The sequence below is a fragment of the Epinephelus fuscoguttatus genome, linkage group LG14 (genome assembly GCF_011397635.1).
Source record: "Epinephelus fuscoguttatus linkage group LG14, E.fuscoguttatus.final_Chr_v1".
Lineage (NCBI taxonomy): Eukaryota > Metazoa > Chordata > Actinopteri > Perciformes > Serranidae > Epinephelus > Epinephelus fuscoguttatus.
Window position 1 is genome coordinate 27,604,943 of NC_064765.1, and position 15,838 is coordinate 27,620,780.

Sequence of the window (15,838 nt, forward strand, 5' to 3'; positions counted from 1 at the left end):
GCAGCGGCCCTGTTCGTTCACTTTAAGACGCCTGGCCCATGTGGTGGTTTCATGGTTTGCTTATTTGCCTCTGAGAAATCAGCTCGGCCAAGCAGATAATTACGATAACATTCATTTTTAGAAATTTTATTTGCCAAACTAAGCATACTTGATTTTCACCAGCATCTAATGGATTTCAGCCCGTGGTTTGGATGGGATCACAAGTTGCTAGGAAACCAAATGATAACAGCAGTAAATCAATTACTTAATAAATACACAAGCGTTCATTTGTCATAAAAGCACAGATCTACATGAACGTTCAAGGTTAACTGTTAAAATTAAACATTGGAAACTAATTGCATGATTTATCTGAGGCCTGTAGCATTATGAAAATGATATCTTTCATATCTGAGCTATGTAATTGCTGCCTGATGCTCAGTGACTGGTTCTCCTCCTGCTTTTTAGATACTGTGCAACAGCCAGTCAAGATATAATATATGGCAACATGTTTAACAGACTTTAACGTCACGCCATAAAAGCACACACTCTAGAAAAAGGGACAAAGTGAATAAATAATAACATGTAGAAAACTGGAAACGGTAAATCACCTGTGGTTATTGCAGCTATTTGTTTCCTCTTTTGTGTAGCTTGACGCAACCACAGTGTTTCAGTAATGTAGTGACAACAGCTGACCGCAGTGACACGCATAGACATCGTGAGCCTGCAGGGCCTACGCCCCGAATCAGTTAACGAGTTACAAGAAATGATTGGATGCTGATTTCAGCTGAGGCTGTTGCAGATGTTTTGGCAAGTAAAATGTGTGTCTAAACACATACGCCAGGTAATTTCTTGGATGCACTGTATACATGGTCATACCTTCAGCTGCCGTGCATGTGTGAATTAAATTTTTGGCTGCAGACAAATGCAGAGCAGCAGTAGCAGAGAATGCTGCCTCAGAGGAAATGACTTGCACACAGGGACTGGCTTCATGACACAGTGAAATTATCTGCCAGCCCTGGGGTGGGGTGGATCATTTCCTGTATTGCTGCGTTCGTAGGGAGATCCTCGTGCGTGTATGTGTACGTGCGCACACACCCGGCAACCCCACTCCACCCCCCAGCATGTGTATTTTTTTCCCTTAAATAGTAGTTTTGTGTGAGGTCAGTCCTTTAATGGGGAAGTGAAATAGAGATGATGAAACGGAGTGTGCAGTTCGTTGTAGACTGGCTGCAGCCGAGCGGAGAACGATGGAGAGAGCAGGAGGAGAGGCAGATAAGACGGAGGGAGAGCAGCAGAAAAGGGCAAAAGAAAAAAGAAGAGGGGGAAATGAATACATAGGACGTGAGGGAAACACAACACAGATTGTGCCATCCTGTCTACTACTGTAATGATGGGAGAACAAGAAGAGGAAGGAAGACGACAAGTTTGAAAGAAACCAGTTTAGACCACTGGGTCAGAGTGGGGTTCTTGTGTTCTCTGTTACCAACATTTGGCTTGGTCCAATGTTTCAAACAGCTCCTCATTGACCGTTAAGGAATGCATGGCTGACAAAAGTTGATAGATGACTTCCTTATTGTAACACACTGTAACAATTATGGGTTTACATCAGTCTGTCTTTTGCTTATTTAATAGTTTCCCTACATTGCCCTGGGTCAAAATATATCCATTATCAGATGACTGAATGCTACACATAGTTAGCTTGTGTTCTGTTGACCAAAGATGCTGCTGCAGTCCAGTTTTAAGCTTCTGGTTCTGTTCGGGCTGCTGCGACGCTGCTCACAGAGTGGAGTTTAAAGCCATATCACAATGAGATGACTGTTTGCATATTGTGCAGCCCTGCTCTTAAATTGATGTGAAACTGTGGAGTAACAGTTTATCAGACAAGTCAGTAATACAACAGAATTTATCAGTGAATAATATTGTTAGTTAAAAGGTTAGAATAGAGTTTAAAAAGACATATAAAGCTCTATTTTTCCTCTAACTTCCAATCTATATTTATATCCTTCACTTGCTCATTTTATTTTTCTATTCATTTGTTTTTGTGTTTTTTTTTTTTTTTTTTTATCGTGGCACGCATTTAATCATGTATTTAAATACAATCCAAAATGCAGCAATCCAATTTCCTTTTTGTCACCTCATTTCTGATTTTCCTCCCACATATCCATGTATGTCCAGAGCGGTGATTGGTAGAGAGTGTGGTGTGTATATGTGTGGTACTGCCTGTGTCCGTGTCTGTGTAACAACAGTAAGGCTTTGAAGAAATGACCATTTGTATATCAGTTAGTCATGCCCTGTTACCTTAAATTTAAAGAAAACTTTGCTTTTCTTTTATGCCATCATGTAAAACGGCAAACACAGATTGTTTATTGATATCGGGGCCACTTTAACATCAGCAAAACTGTATCAGAACATCAATTTACAAACTCACACAACCCGTCCAGTATAATTCAAGCCTCATTTGTCCAGTCGTGTGCTCAGTACTGCCCAAACACATGCATTTTTTGCTAAAACCTTTCTGTTTAAAACTCAACAGAAAATGAAATTTACCTATGCTTTCTTCAAAGTCACACACCGATATGATGTTTTTCGAGAAGTATATATATATATATATATATATATATATATATATATATATATATATGACAGAATAAATGAGACTTGCACTAAACTGCACCAGTTGTGTCAGAGTTTGTGTATGGATTTTTTGATATAGTTTTGCTGTTGTGAAAGTGTTCCCCAATCAGTCAATAAACTACTATGTTCGCTGTATTCATGGAGGCATGTGAGAAAAACAAAAGTTTTCTCCACAAATTCAAAGAAACACGGCATGACAGACTGATATGCAAATGGTCATTTTGTAGGTGAAGTACTCCCTTAAGCTAACTTGAGCTAACTCTACTGGGAGATTCACACATACCATGCTATAACATCATCATCTTCTTCAAGTTCATGTCTCTTGTGTTCATCGAGGATTTCAATAAAATATGTCTTGGACTTATTCAATAATGAATTCACAATATTATTTGTTACTGAGTTCATTTATTTTTTTCTCAGTTATTCTTTGACTACATTATGTCTGCTGTGGGGTGCCACAATATGATACCTGAGATCCTAATGCAAATACTGGCATCAGGAAAAGATGCGATGAGATAAGATAAGATAATCCTGTATTCATCCCACAGCAGGGAAATTTGCATAATGGCAAATAGTTACCTTTAAAATGCAGGTGGACCAAGAATTTGCTGTATTGGATAGTTGGTATAGTTGAACAGTACCAGATGTTTGAGGTTGCAGCAGTATATTTTCCTTAAGTATAGTTTATCTTCTTAAAGTGGACAGATCATATGTAAACTAACAGGCCTTGCATGAAATTAACCCTTTATTACAGACTTGATCTACACACATACAACTCTTTATTATAGTCACTATAATCACAAATGTTTAGCTCAGATATAGAAAGCGTTCTTTTGCTATTCAGGGAATTATTTCACAAGCTGATGTGTTGATAAATAACGTCATGCTGTCATGTTTCTTGGTAATTTCTTGTGTTAAACATGTGGGAAGTTCTTTGAGAGCTATGAGTGTGGTTTTTAATGCAGTGGCTACACACAGTGCGGAGGTGACTTCATCTTCCTGAGACAGACTGCTTTCAAACAGTCACAGAAACAGAGTGTTCATCGTTTGTCAGCAGATGAATCTCACTGACATTGACATAATCAAGTAGGTTGCTTCTGATGAAGAAATGAGTCATCCTGCTTCTGTCTGTCTGTGTCTGTCTCTCTCTGTCTCTCTCTGTCTCTCCCTCTCTCTCTCTTGAGGAACAAAGCCATTAGTTAAAACTATTTCCTTCACGTGTAGTTGCTGTTTATGTATTCAGTCCGTCAAGTTGATCACTGTTGAATGAAACGCTGGGGCAGTGCTGTTTGTTTTATTCAGACTCACTGGGTCTGGCAGTGATGTGTAACTGTTATTGTTCTGTGCAGTGGTGAGAAAATATACAGAAAATAAACTCTCCTTAGAAATGCATTCAGTCTTGAGTCATGTTAAGTTTGACTGTAGGCCTGCTGCTGTTTGAGGCCCTGTCAGTGCTGCACTCCACTGCCTTTATTGGGTAGAATATGTGTGTGCCAGTTGGTTTTGCTTCGTGTTTTGCTCAGTGTTGTGGTCATGAAGAGTCAAAGTCAAGTATGACACAGAGGGCATGACACATTTCCTCCGTAGCTGGATGATATCAGATGTTCACGATGCAGAATTATTAATACATTTTGTCCAGGATTTAGACTAAATGATTGGAATCTAACAGTAAATATTTTTGACAATTACACCATCTCATACAGCCCCTCTTGTGTGCAAATGAATGCAGATGAATGGAGGAAACACTTCATGGTTTGTCACCGAGAAGTTGTTGTGTTTTAATTGCAACACAGTGACTTGCAGTATGACGTAATCTTTTATGATCAACACACTCGTCTATGCCAAGAATGTGTTGTAACTTGTGTTTACCGTTTACTTGGAAAAAGCAAAAAGAGCAGCTGGGGTGATAACACACAATCTGAACTAATGTTTTTCCTCTTGGTGCAGCATGACATAGTTTCACTCTTTATGTGATGTCACTCAGAGGTGAAAGATGGACACACAAGGTCCTGTTTCAAACTGTTAATTGTCCAATATATACAGTACATGCGTGATAGTGATGTGACCCATTCTAACTGCTTCATCAGTGTCTTTTCTGTCAGTCATGACAGTTGGTTAATGGTTCTCTCTCTTTCTCTGTGTAGGACTCCATCAACGCCTTGGTCTTAGACTTAGACTACCCTGCACTACGCAAGAACAAAAACATCGAAACCTTCTTAAACAGATGTAAGTAGTGTTTGTGTGCCAGTGAGGATGTGGGAGCGGAAGATGATAGATATCTGTTGCTAAATTCACAACATTATTAACGGGATTCTTTACTCTCTTCATACTCAGATGAGAAAGTCATAGGACAGACTCGAGACCTCCAGATGAAGTCTGAAGACTTTGACAGAGTTAAAGTCATTGGTCGAGGGGCATTCGGTGAAGTCCAGCTAGTGAGTATTGGTTTTCATTTTCAGCTGTCACTGACAAGGCTTCTGTTGAGTGATAAAATCTTAACTCTGATTAACTGGGTTTCACCGTCATTCAGGTCCGACATAAAGCCTCTCAGAAGGTCTACGCCATGAAACTATTGAGCAAGTTTGAGATGCTCAAGCGCTCTGACTCAGCTTTCTTCTGGGAAGAGAGGGACATCATGGCCTTTGCCAACAGTCCCTGGGTTGTGCAGGTATGACTATTATTTACTACTCAGCTTCTCAATGTTTTTTCTAGTGCTTTTACAGTTATATTTTCGTACCGATTGTTACATTTTACAGGACATCCTTTATGTTCATTTATTATTCAAATAACATAGCAATCTCACAAAAATCCATACAGCTATGGCAAATGAATTGGTGCTAATTGTCATACTATAGCCACCTTTAGTAATCAGAGCTTGTTTTTGGGTCCTTCAGTTGTGCTGTGCCTTCCAAGATGAGCACTACCTCTACATGGTGATGGAGTACATGCCGGGAGGTGACCTGGTCAACCTCACCAGCACCTATGACGTGCCGGAGAAATGGGCCAAGTTCTACACAGCAGAGGTGGTGATGGCCCTGGATGCCATCCACTCCATGGGCTTCATCCATCGGGACGTCAAGCCGGACAACATGCTGCTGGACAGACACGGACACCTCAAACTCGCCGACTTTGGCACATGCATGAAGATGGATTCTGTGAGTTGTATCCCAGCATTGAAATTCAGTACAGCTGCATGCTGTGTTTCTGACATGTTGCTCTGCCACCAGTTTGTTTCTTTTACTGTCACATGAATACATTTTTACCTCATATTACAGGCAAGGAATGCAGATAACACAGTGCTGTTGAGCTGTGATCACAAGTTTATAGACATTGGCTGGTCCCATAAATCTATTGAACTTAACTGTTAGTACATGATAATGCTGCTTGATGGTGAACTGTGATGATAGGTTCTTGAATTCTCATCCTGTGTGTATCAAACTTGTTGAAGTTCTCCATATAAAATGTGCCATATATGGCATGAGTAACAGGAGTCAACAAGAGTCAGGGCCCTAATTTATTTCAAGAACAAAAATTGTCTAAGAACTTAAATCAGCCCTCATAGTATTCAGTTGTACATTTGAGATTTTGGACTGAAGGGTTTCTCAGTTAGAGAGCAGGCTGTGTTTTCTCCTGACACATCTCATAAACTGGTACTTTTAGATTTATATGTATCTATTGTCTTTAAGGAACAATAAACCCCAAATTATAAACACATATTTTTCCTCCCACCTGTTACGCTGTTTATCTGATTGGTTGGTGTGAGTTGCTGAGTGTTGGAGATACTGGCTGTGGAGATGTCTGCCTACTCTTGAATATAATGGAACTAGATGGGCACACACACAGAGGCGTCCCCCCCGTGATAAAAAATAAACAAATCGCCCACTGCGTGCATCTACTCATAGACGAGAGGCTTGTGTTAGCGCTAGAACCATGTAAACATTAGCTTGTTCAGTGGTGCTAGGTGAGCTAGCAGTAGATCCATACCTTCTTGTGCACGGTGATATCACTGGCAGTTGTAGTTCAGTAGAAAGAAAATAGTTCCTACATGAAACTGCTCACAACAAGGTCTGTGGATTATCTTGAGTAACTGGGTCATGATTACTAGAAAGAGACATTGGTGTTGAGTTTTCCAGATTTTGTTTTTGGACCTGCCATCTAGTTCCATTATATTGGAGAGAAGGCAGACATCTCTACAGCTGATATTTCCAATGCTTAGCAACTCACACCAAAACAGAAAAACATATCAAGGGTTATTATGTCAAAACATACAGTACTTGTAAGATTTTGAAGAATATTGCTTCCTGGATTTGTGTTGCAGACTGGCATGGTGCACTGTGATACAGCTGTCGGGACTCCAGACTACATCTCTCCGGAGGTGCTGAAATCCCAGGGAGGAGATGGGTATTATGGGAGAGAGTGTGACTGGTGGTCTGTAGGGGTCTTCATCTTCGAGATGCTTGTCGGTCAGTAAATTTAACGGAATTTTACAAAACCAGAGTCAGTATGTTTGCATTTTAAGGGATGGTAATTCTAGTCTTGCACTTATAATGTCATGTTACAATCATCTCAGTATGTTAAACAACCGTCTATTCCAATATTCCAGTGCAGTTTATTGTAGCTAACTTGCTGTAATTGCTGTTAGGTGACACGCCATTCTACGCCGACTCTCTGGTGGGAACCTACAGTAAGATCATGGACCACAAAAACTCCCTCAACTTCCCTGATGATGTGGAGATCTCCAAAGATGCCAGGAATATCATCTGTGCCTTCCTGACTGACAGGTAGAAAGAGATACAGTCTCTCACATTTTGAAGGTGTTGATGGCGGTGACGCCAGCAGGGAGCACGGGGTTACTTTTCATCTAGAGCGATACTCAGACATTACATAACATGTTGATGCTGTACACAGCAAACATATGTATAGCTCCGGTTTAGTTTGTGGTGCTTTAGGCCAAAGGAAATTAAGTGTATTTTGCTCTGGCTTTAATTTGTTCACTTCTAAAGACTCTCAGAAAAGAATATGTATCATATGGTCATGTTTGCCTTTTGCTACAGAGCACAAAGGTACATTTAGACATCGCTCTACAACTCATTCACTCTCTTTGTTTTGAGGGAGGTGCGATTGGGCAGAAATGGCGTGGAGGAAATCAAGCGGCACCCTTTCTTCAAGAACGACCAGTGGACCTTCGACACCATCAGAGACTGTTAGTATCACCACAGCTCATCAAGCAGCATCACCTGAGCATATCAGACAAAACTTTAACCTCACTCAAACTCAGAGCTAGAATTATTTACAACAGCTGCTGTATCGGAGTACAAGACGAATGATTTATTAGTCTGAAACTCAAAGTTTTGTTTACACAGGACTTCCTTTTTCCAGCAATTCACACTTGCTTTTCCCTCCTCTCTCTCTCCCTCCTCAGCGGTCGCCCCTGTGGTCCCAGAGCTGAGCAGTGACATAGACACCAGTAACTTTGATGAGATTGAAGACGACAAAGGCGATGTAGAAACTTTCCCCACACCTAAAGCCTTTGTTGGAAACCAGTTACCCTTTGTTGGTTTCACTTACTTCAAAGAAGACCAGTAAGTCATCTGGGTTTTTTTTTAGCCGTATTGTGTAATTTCAGGGACCTCAGCACTCAGAGAGATTTGTTCTTGGCTATGATCTTGACTTAGTGTTGATTTGTCCGTTGCCTCTCTTCAGGTTACTAAACGCTTCCAACAATATCTCGGTGGCTCACGATAATTCGAAAGGAGAGGTGGGTTCTTTCACGTCCACGCACAGCAACTGCACCTTGAGCAACTCCAGTAACATCATCTGTCCCAAGTTTCTCAGGAAATGAATAAGCCAGGCGTCAGTTTACACGACCACACAGGCCTGTTGACATTGTGATCAATCCAGCTTCACACCATAAGAGGTTCAGGATTAGGATGGAAATGAGTCAGAAAAGGATTTATATTTCTAAACTCATGATTTATTTGTACTTTGTTGGAATTTCAGTGTTCTTAGTCACACAGAAATACTTAAGCAGCTATTAGTGTTAGTGGCTGACTTAAAAGCTAATCTCTTATTGACTTCAGTCCTGACTGAGCAGTCTAATCAATGAACTACCACTTTGGAAGAACACAAAGGCCCATGTTTTATTTTCAATTTAACGTCCCTTGTCGATACACTGTCAGTGCAAAACTGGCTTTGTTAATAATATGATGTATGGGACTCAAACATTTTAATTCACTCTCAAAGTTTTCAGCTTTATAAGATTGGCAAAAAGTATTTTTTTCTTCAGTGTATAATCACCTAAAAAATTAGAATTTTTGTGTTTTTGTTACCTTAGAATGACACGTTAATATCTATAGAGGGACATTGTCCACAGTCTGCCATGTTGCACCGCTGTGTTTGTACAGTAGCCCAGAACGGACAAACCAAACACTGGCTCTAGAAAGGGCCATTTGATATTCATGTTTTGTGGCAGCCCCTCTGCACTGAGCAGTGTCGTAAAAACACAAATTTTTTTAATGTGAAACTGCTTCTTTTAGTGGTTTAACTGGCTCACTTCGTCAGTTTGTTTTAAAGAGGGCGAGACCTCTGCGGATAATTCGACTCCCACTAAAAATTACAGTGTAAATATCAATATTATATCGATTCTTTGGACAACAATACTATATTCGCAGATATTACGAATTCTGCCACGATACAGTTTCTCCACTAACACAAAAAACAGTACATGGAATAAGTTAATCTTCAGGGCCTTTCTAGAAGAAATCTTTTCATTTAAACCCAAACCCAATCTGTTTCATAAAACTTCAGGGCTATCTGGCTTAAAGCCTTGAAGGCAAACTTTTCCAAACAGCCATGTTTGGAAACAACAACAACATTTAACAAAAGTATCAAATTCAGCTCAGTAATAACTGTCAAGGTTCATGGACAAAACAATTGTTTTTTTTTTTCCCTAGTCACCCATGATTAGCTTAAGCATGTTTACATTGCATAAATTAGCCTAGCAGCTAGCAGACTTTTCCCCTCTACTCATAGCTTAACAGATTACATGTAAAGTTATTATTTTTCTGACTCACCATTTGCTATAGTCACTGCATCTCCCATCAGAACAGTTCGGTTGAATTTCAGCCTGCATGCATGTTTATTCAGCCAAACATTGAGGAAACAGAGCAGCTAATGTGGGTGTAGTGAGAAGTTAGCGGAGATGGCCATCCAGGCAGGTAACCTTACGTCATGTTGTATCTCGTAACGGCGCTGTTTATATACACCATGTGCTCTGTCCATTGACTCCTCACTGTTGATTTAATCCAGAGCAAATAACATCATCCATTATATTAGACTTTCAAAATAAAAGCATATCCTAAAGATGATGAAATGGATGAATGTTTTCACTTTGCATTGATGACATTGGATTCTTGATCATTTAATTGACATATCAATCCAGATCGATGGATCGTTACATCCCCACTAAAAAACTCCTGAACAATGAACACTGTTGGGATTCTAACTTGAAGTTTCAGCTGGTTACAATCTGCAGTCCTCACTGCTAGATGCCACTAAATCCTACACACTGTTCTTTTAATGGTTTTCATTTGTAATGTCTAGAAACCTTTCATCGTGAGAAGTTTAAAAGAGTTTGTATTTCTTGTTCAAGTCAAAACCTAAAATCTGGTATAATAACCTTTGGCTAGATGACTTTGTACATAACAATGTAAAGAGCCGCTTGTAGTGAGAAACGCAGAGAGTTATATCCCAATTCTGATGTACTCCTCAGCTGCACAGAGCACTTAAGCCTCCTTTAGCTCATTGTTTTGGTTTCACAGTCGTAACTTCTTTGGTTCAGTCTCACAGCTCTCATCAGTGGCATAAAAAACTCTGAGGACTCACTTTACGCAACCTAAACATAAACTAGCTGGTGAACATAACAACAGAAGAGCCAGATCGGGGCGTCGGTGGCTTAGTGGTAGAGCAGGCATCCCATGTACAAGGCTGTTGCCGCAGCGGCCTGGGTTCGACTCCACCCTGTGGCCCTTTGCTGCATGTCTCTCCCTCTCTCTCTCTTTCTCCCCCCTTCACACTTCACTATCCTGTCAATTAAAGGCAAAAATGCCCTAAAAAATACATTAAAAAAAAAAAAAAAAGAGCCAGATCTTTCACTCAGGGGTGGAGGCTAAAACAGAGTTAAAAAAAGAGTGAACAGCGGACTTATATTTATCAGGTGGACACTCCAAACTAATGTTTGTTCTGTGTGTGTGTAAATGAATTACTGTTTACTAACAAGTTCACCATAGCAACTGAAAAGGTGATGGTACATCAGTGCTGTGTTTACGGCTTGTTGTGCTTCCCCCAGGTGGCCAAAATTTTGAGTTGATGCTGGTTTAAAGGTCACACAGCCCTGAGAGTGTCAGTTATGTTAATTGCTTCATTGTGTAACACACAGTTAAGTCACAGAAAAGATGGATGACATGCAGTAAAGGTTGAAAACAGCTCGTAAACTTTTGTTTCTCTCTACAGTCAGCAGCACTGCAGAAGAAATTGCGCCACCTGGAGGTGCAGCTGAATAATGAGAAGCAAGTCAGAAGTGATTTGGAGCAAAAACACAGGTACAGGAGCTGTACTAACATTACTTGACAGTAGTAGCTTTTCTCCACGTTGCACCACTGGCTGACACAGAGAGCACAGTGAACAGCAGCGTGTAAACGATGTCTTGTTTTCTTTTTGCAGAGCTGCCACCAGCCGTCTAGACAAAATCTCCAAAGAACTTGAGGAAGAGGTAAGATAATCCTCCTAAAACAACAGTGCAGACACAGTCAGACACCTGTTAGTGTTGGAGATCACTTGCATATTTTTGGCTCTGTCCTACTTTTGATATTTGCTGGTGCAATGACCCAGTTTCCCCTCTGGGATCGCAACAGCTCCATCTATTTCACCCATTTTTATGGCCTTTCCTAAAAGCTGTATTTAAGTCAGAGCAATGATTTCTCACTTTTCACTTGACCATGTTTCAGATGAATGCCAATGTGTCGCATCCCGTGAGGTTCAGCCGGAGCGCTTGTTGAATTCTAATGACCGCATTAAAATGTCTATTGGGATCAGATTTGTGTCGAGCCCCGATTGGATTCCCAGGAATCATTTCTCATAAAGCCAGTTATGGAATCACAGCACCGTGGAAACAGCCCTATCAGACGTGTTGAACAAAGTGTTTAATGATTGATTCTAGGTGAGCAGCAGAAAGAATCTGGAGTCGAGTCTGAGGCAGCTAGAGAGGGAGAAAGCGCTGCTGCAGCACAAGAGCCTGGAGAGCCACCGCAAGGCCGAGAGCGAGGCTGACAGGAAGCGCTGCCTGGAGAACGAAGGTGACATGAAACATCCCACACATATTGTAGATTCTGTATATTCATGACAAGATACATTAATCTGAAGTGATCAGATTTCTTCTTATATGAGCCCTTTCATGTACTTTGTTGCATTATTAGATTATATTAAGACAAGAAGATGCTAATATTCATTAGCCTGTTGTGTGATAAAACAGTTTTGTTTCACCTGCAGAATGAGACACTGCAAAAGTTTGTTCAATAAATGGCAGCTGATATGATGTGTAATGAAGTGTGTTCACAATTTTCAGAAACTATCAAGTCAACACAAACCCCCCAAATGATCCTAGAGGTTTAATACGGTTAATATGAACTGACAGCTTCCTCTATGAATTTACAAAATCCCTCTTGTTAAACTTTTAATTTGAATGAGAAGAGTTTTAATGGAAGTTTACAGACTGATATAATGTGGACATTACTGCCATCACCTGGTCAAATAGACTTCTTAAACAGTGTGGAAACATGCTCACCAGAGGAGCACAAGTCTGCAGGCCCACTCTTACTTTGCTCTACAGTTAACTTGTCCTTCCTTTGTGGATACTGTATAATATGCACAATAATACTCATCACAGTTTGATGTAAATGTCCTGAAAACTCCTCATTCATTTAAAAATTAAACAAAGGATTAATACTTGAATATTGTAGTAATACAGTATATATAAGAAGCTTGGTGCGTTGAAGATCAACTGTTATCAAATTCTGAAGAAGAAGAAGAAGAGAATTATCATGAAAAATCGGACTGTGTTCTTGTGTGTTGTGCAGTCAACAGTCTTCGAGACCAGCTGGATGACATGAAGAGGAGAAACCAGAATTCCCACATTTCAAATGAGAAGAACATTCACCTGCAGAAACAGGTCAGTCAATGAATGTCTAAAAAGCCACCAACTGTTCTGCTATTCAGATGCTCTATCTCATGATGTTAACGAAAGTGAAAAATAATTTGTGTATCTGCCCTGTAATTCAGTTCCATTCCAAAATTTAATGTTTACTTCCTTGGCCCATCCTTCCCTAGTTTGATTAAAATTAGGCCAGTAGTTTTTCCGTAATCCTGCTGACAAACAGAAACAAACAACCAGTGAAGTGTTTGCAAGGAAAGTTGGTCTGTAACAGGACTCAGGACATACTGTTACTCTTAAATGGAAAAGAGATGAGTAACCAGTAATAAATACTGATCTGACTGATCTTCAGACATTTTTTCCATTGTTGTCTCCATCAGCTGGAGGAAGCCAACACATTGCTGCGGGCAGAGTCTGAGGCGGCGACGAGGCTCCGCAAAGCCCAGACGGACAACAGCAAGCAGCTGCAGCAGCTGGAGGCCAACGCGCGCGAGTTGCAGGACAAATGCTGCCTGCTGGAGCGCAGCAAGCTGAGCCTGGAGAAGGAATGCATCAGCCTGCAGGCCGCACTGGAGACAGAGAGGAGGGAGCACAGCCAGGGCTCAGAGACCATCAGCGACCTGATGGGTGGGTGAAACACACAGGATTCAGAACAAATTAAGAAAGGACAATTAGTTTGATTATTGTGTGTGTGTGTGTGTGTGTGTGTGTGTGTGTGTATGTGTGTATATATATATATATATATATATATACAGTATATAGTTATATAAATGGGTGATGGTAGTGAGTGAAATACAATTTTGTTCCACTTTAAGTAGTTGCTGATACCCTGCTTTTTTATGAAGTGGAAATTCTATTACACGCCTTGGATAAAAATTTGATATCTCAGCCACTTGTGTCTGCCCAGCAGCTTACATAGCAGATTTAGTGGGGCAGTAAGGTGGGCAAGAGCTGTGTGACACACCAATATAGAGTGCAGCAAAGAGGATTTTCAGGCCTTAATAAGGAGTTTGCAGTGCAACTCGATTGTAGTCAGAATCCATTACGCAAACAACACAGTCACTATCTGTGTTTGTGAGCGAGAGAGAGGTTGATTTGAATTTATTTGTAAGAGCTTTTATCAGTACAGGTTTGTCTGGAGGTGCTTTGCAGGGCCGCAGTGGCCTTGATCCAAACATGAACAAATACATCTGATATTTAGAGATACAAGGCTCTTAAGCCCTGTTTGTCACACTGGTTGAACAAATCTCAGTATAGAGGGTAAAAAATGAAATGCTCAGTCCTCTTTCTCCTCTCTCCGCCCTTGAATAAAATACAACAGCTAACTTTTCTGCTGCAGCTGGTCAGTGTACAGCAGCAGCAGACTGCAGTTGTGTATCAGTATGAGCCAGTATGTTAACATCAGGGCTAATAATTTAACCTTAATCTGATTGAGGCAGGACTCGGGCTATTTAACTGGTCATATAAAAGCTTTTATCTGATAGCGATAATTGAGGTGAGGTCATACTCGAAGCAAACACAGCCCAGTTCACACACCCAGGTTTCTGCTCAGTCTCTATTTGTTTCAACATGTAGACGCCTCAGTTCATTTTCTTACTGACATTTGTCAAACTCTAGTTGTGGGTCATTGAATGCCCTGACCAAATGTTGCATTTACAAATCAAACAATGTAGCACAATGTAATTAAATCGGCAATGACGTGCTTTCTTCAGTGACCTAAAATATTGTAGAAATGGCATTTATCTAAATATTCATAATCAAAACCTTTCGTTTTGCTGATATATATACACAAACTGTGGCACATGGTGTCTCTGAAAAAAGCAACACACTCATTTAAAGGCTGCCCAGTACTGTCCCAGTCTTGCTGGACACAGATCAGTGTGGGCATACAATTTTGCTGGGACTATGCAGGGCTTGGCAGTGACATTTGCCACACTGCCACTGGCAACCGTCTTGAAAAACTGGCAACCAAATCATGGCCTTTGGTTGCCATCAGTGGGAGTAACTTTTTAACATATAAGAACTGTGGACGGCAAACAGCAAAACATGCATCCCAAATAAATAAGTTCTTTATATTTTAACTAGGCAACACTTCTGTGTGTTTATTCGTGCACAAAGCAAGTTTGGCTGTGAAGAAAAAAAACAAATGTGAGACAAATATTTGGATGAGCCTTAATAAATATGATAAGATAAAATCAGATAAAACACAAGCTACAAATAATTTTGTTATCACATTTTCATCATTAGGCTGGCATTTAATGGCATAGTATCGTACTAATATAGGGTGACTAAAAATGGCAACCATATAATCAGTTTCGGGAACCAAAAGCTGATGCCTGGTTGCCACTTTTAAAAGCTAATGTTGAGCCCTGCTGTGTGTGAGCATAAACAATATGTTGCATGTTATATACGTGTTTCAGAGATGTTTTGTAACGTGCTCCTTCTCTGATGATTCTCTTGGTTTTGTCGTGCAGGACGCATCTCTGGCCTGGAGGAGGAGGCACGTCAGCACAGACAGGCTCTGTCCAAAACTGAGACAGAGAAGAGACAGCTTCAGGAAAAACACACAGATCTGGAGAAGGTAAACCAGAGATGATAACTTATTTTTTAACCTCTTATGGAGTATATTCTTCACCGAACATGGAAATAAGAAATAGTAATATTACGTTATTAGTATTTACCACCCTGCTCATGTTTGGGCACGCTCTCTTGTAATAATTGTAATGTCATATGAATACCTGGAAGAAGGAATTTAGACGTCCTGGACTGCAAATATGAAGAATGATTCTTCCCCAGTGTTCTTTGTCTTGGGTTATCTGGCATCAGTATAAAACATTTACATCATGATGTGGTTTGCTGCAGTGGAAGCATCATAACAGAAGACTGATAAATAATCTACAAACTGATTCAACAGGCTGCCTCTCTGACTGGTTTAAAGCCTCACTGGTGAAAGTTTACAACCGTTAGTGGCCTGACATTTACAAATAAGTTGCTGATTACATATAATTTAATGGGCAC

The 15,838-nt window shown here is 40.4% G+C and overlaps 1 protein-coding gene across 2 annotated transcripts in view; it reads left to right on the forward strand.

Moving 5' to 3' along the window:
- Window positions 1-15,838, forward strand: part of rock2a (rho-associated, coiled-coil containing protein kinase 2a) — a 39,799-nt gene that overhangs the window by 12,125 nt on the left and 11,836 nt on the right. For both annotated transcript variants that reach the window (XM_049596825.1, XM_049596826.1), the window contains exons 2-16: window positions 4,758-4,839; window positions 4,948-5,048; window positions 5,144-5,281; window positions 5,508-5,768; window positions 6,932-7,076; window positions 7,256-7,394; window positions 7,725-7,816; window positions 8,036-8,195; window positions 8,317-8,371; window positions 11,125-11,213; window positions 11,335-11,383; window positions 11,831-11,966; window positions 12,747-12,838; window positions 13,201-13,447; window positions 15,295-15,401. In XM_049596825.1, the coding sequence (XP_049452782.1) occupies window positions 4,758-4,839; window positions 4,948-5,048; window positions 5,144-5,281; window positions 5,508-5,768; window positions 6,932-7,076; window positions 7,256-7,394; window positions 7,725-7,816; window positions 8,036-8,195; window positions 8,317-8,371; window positions 11,125-11,213; window positions 11,335-11,383; window positions 11,831-11,966; window positions 12,747-12,838; window positions 13,201-13,447; window positions 15,295-15,401 (1,893 nt within the window). The remainder of the gene's footprint in view (window positions 1-4,757; window positions 4,840-4,947; window positions 5,049-5,143; window positions 5,282-5,507; window positions 5,769-6,931; window positions 7,077-7,255; window positions 7,395-7,724; window positions 7,817-8,035; window positions 8,196-8,316; window positions 8,372-11,124; window positions 11,214-11,334; window positions 11,384-11,830; window positions 11,967-12,746; window positions 12,839-13,200; window positions 13,448-15,294; window positions 15,402-15,838) is intronic.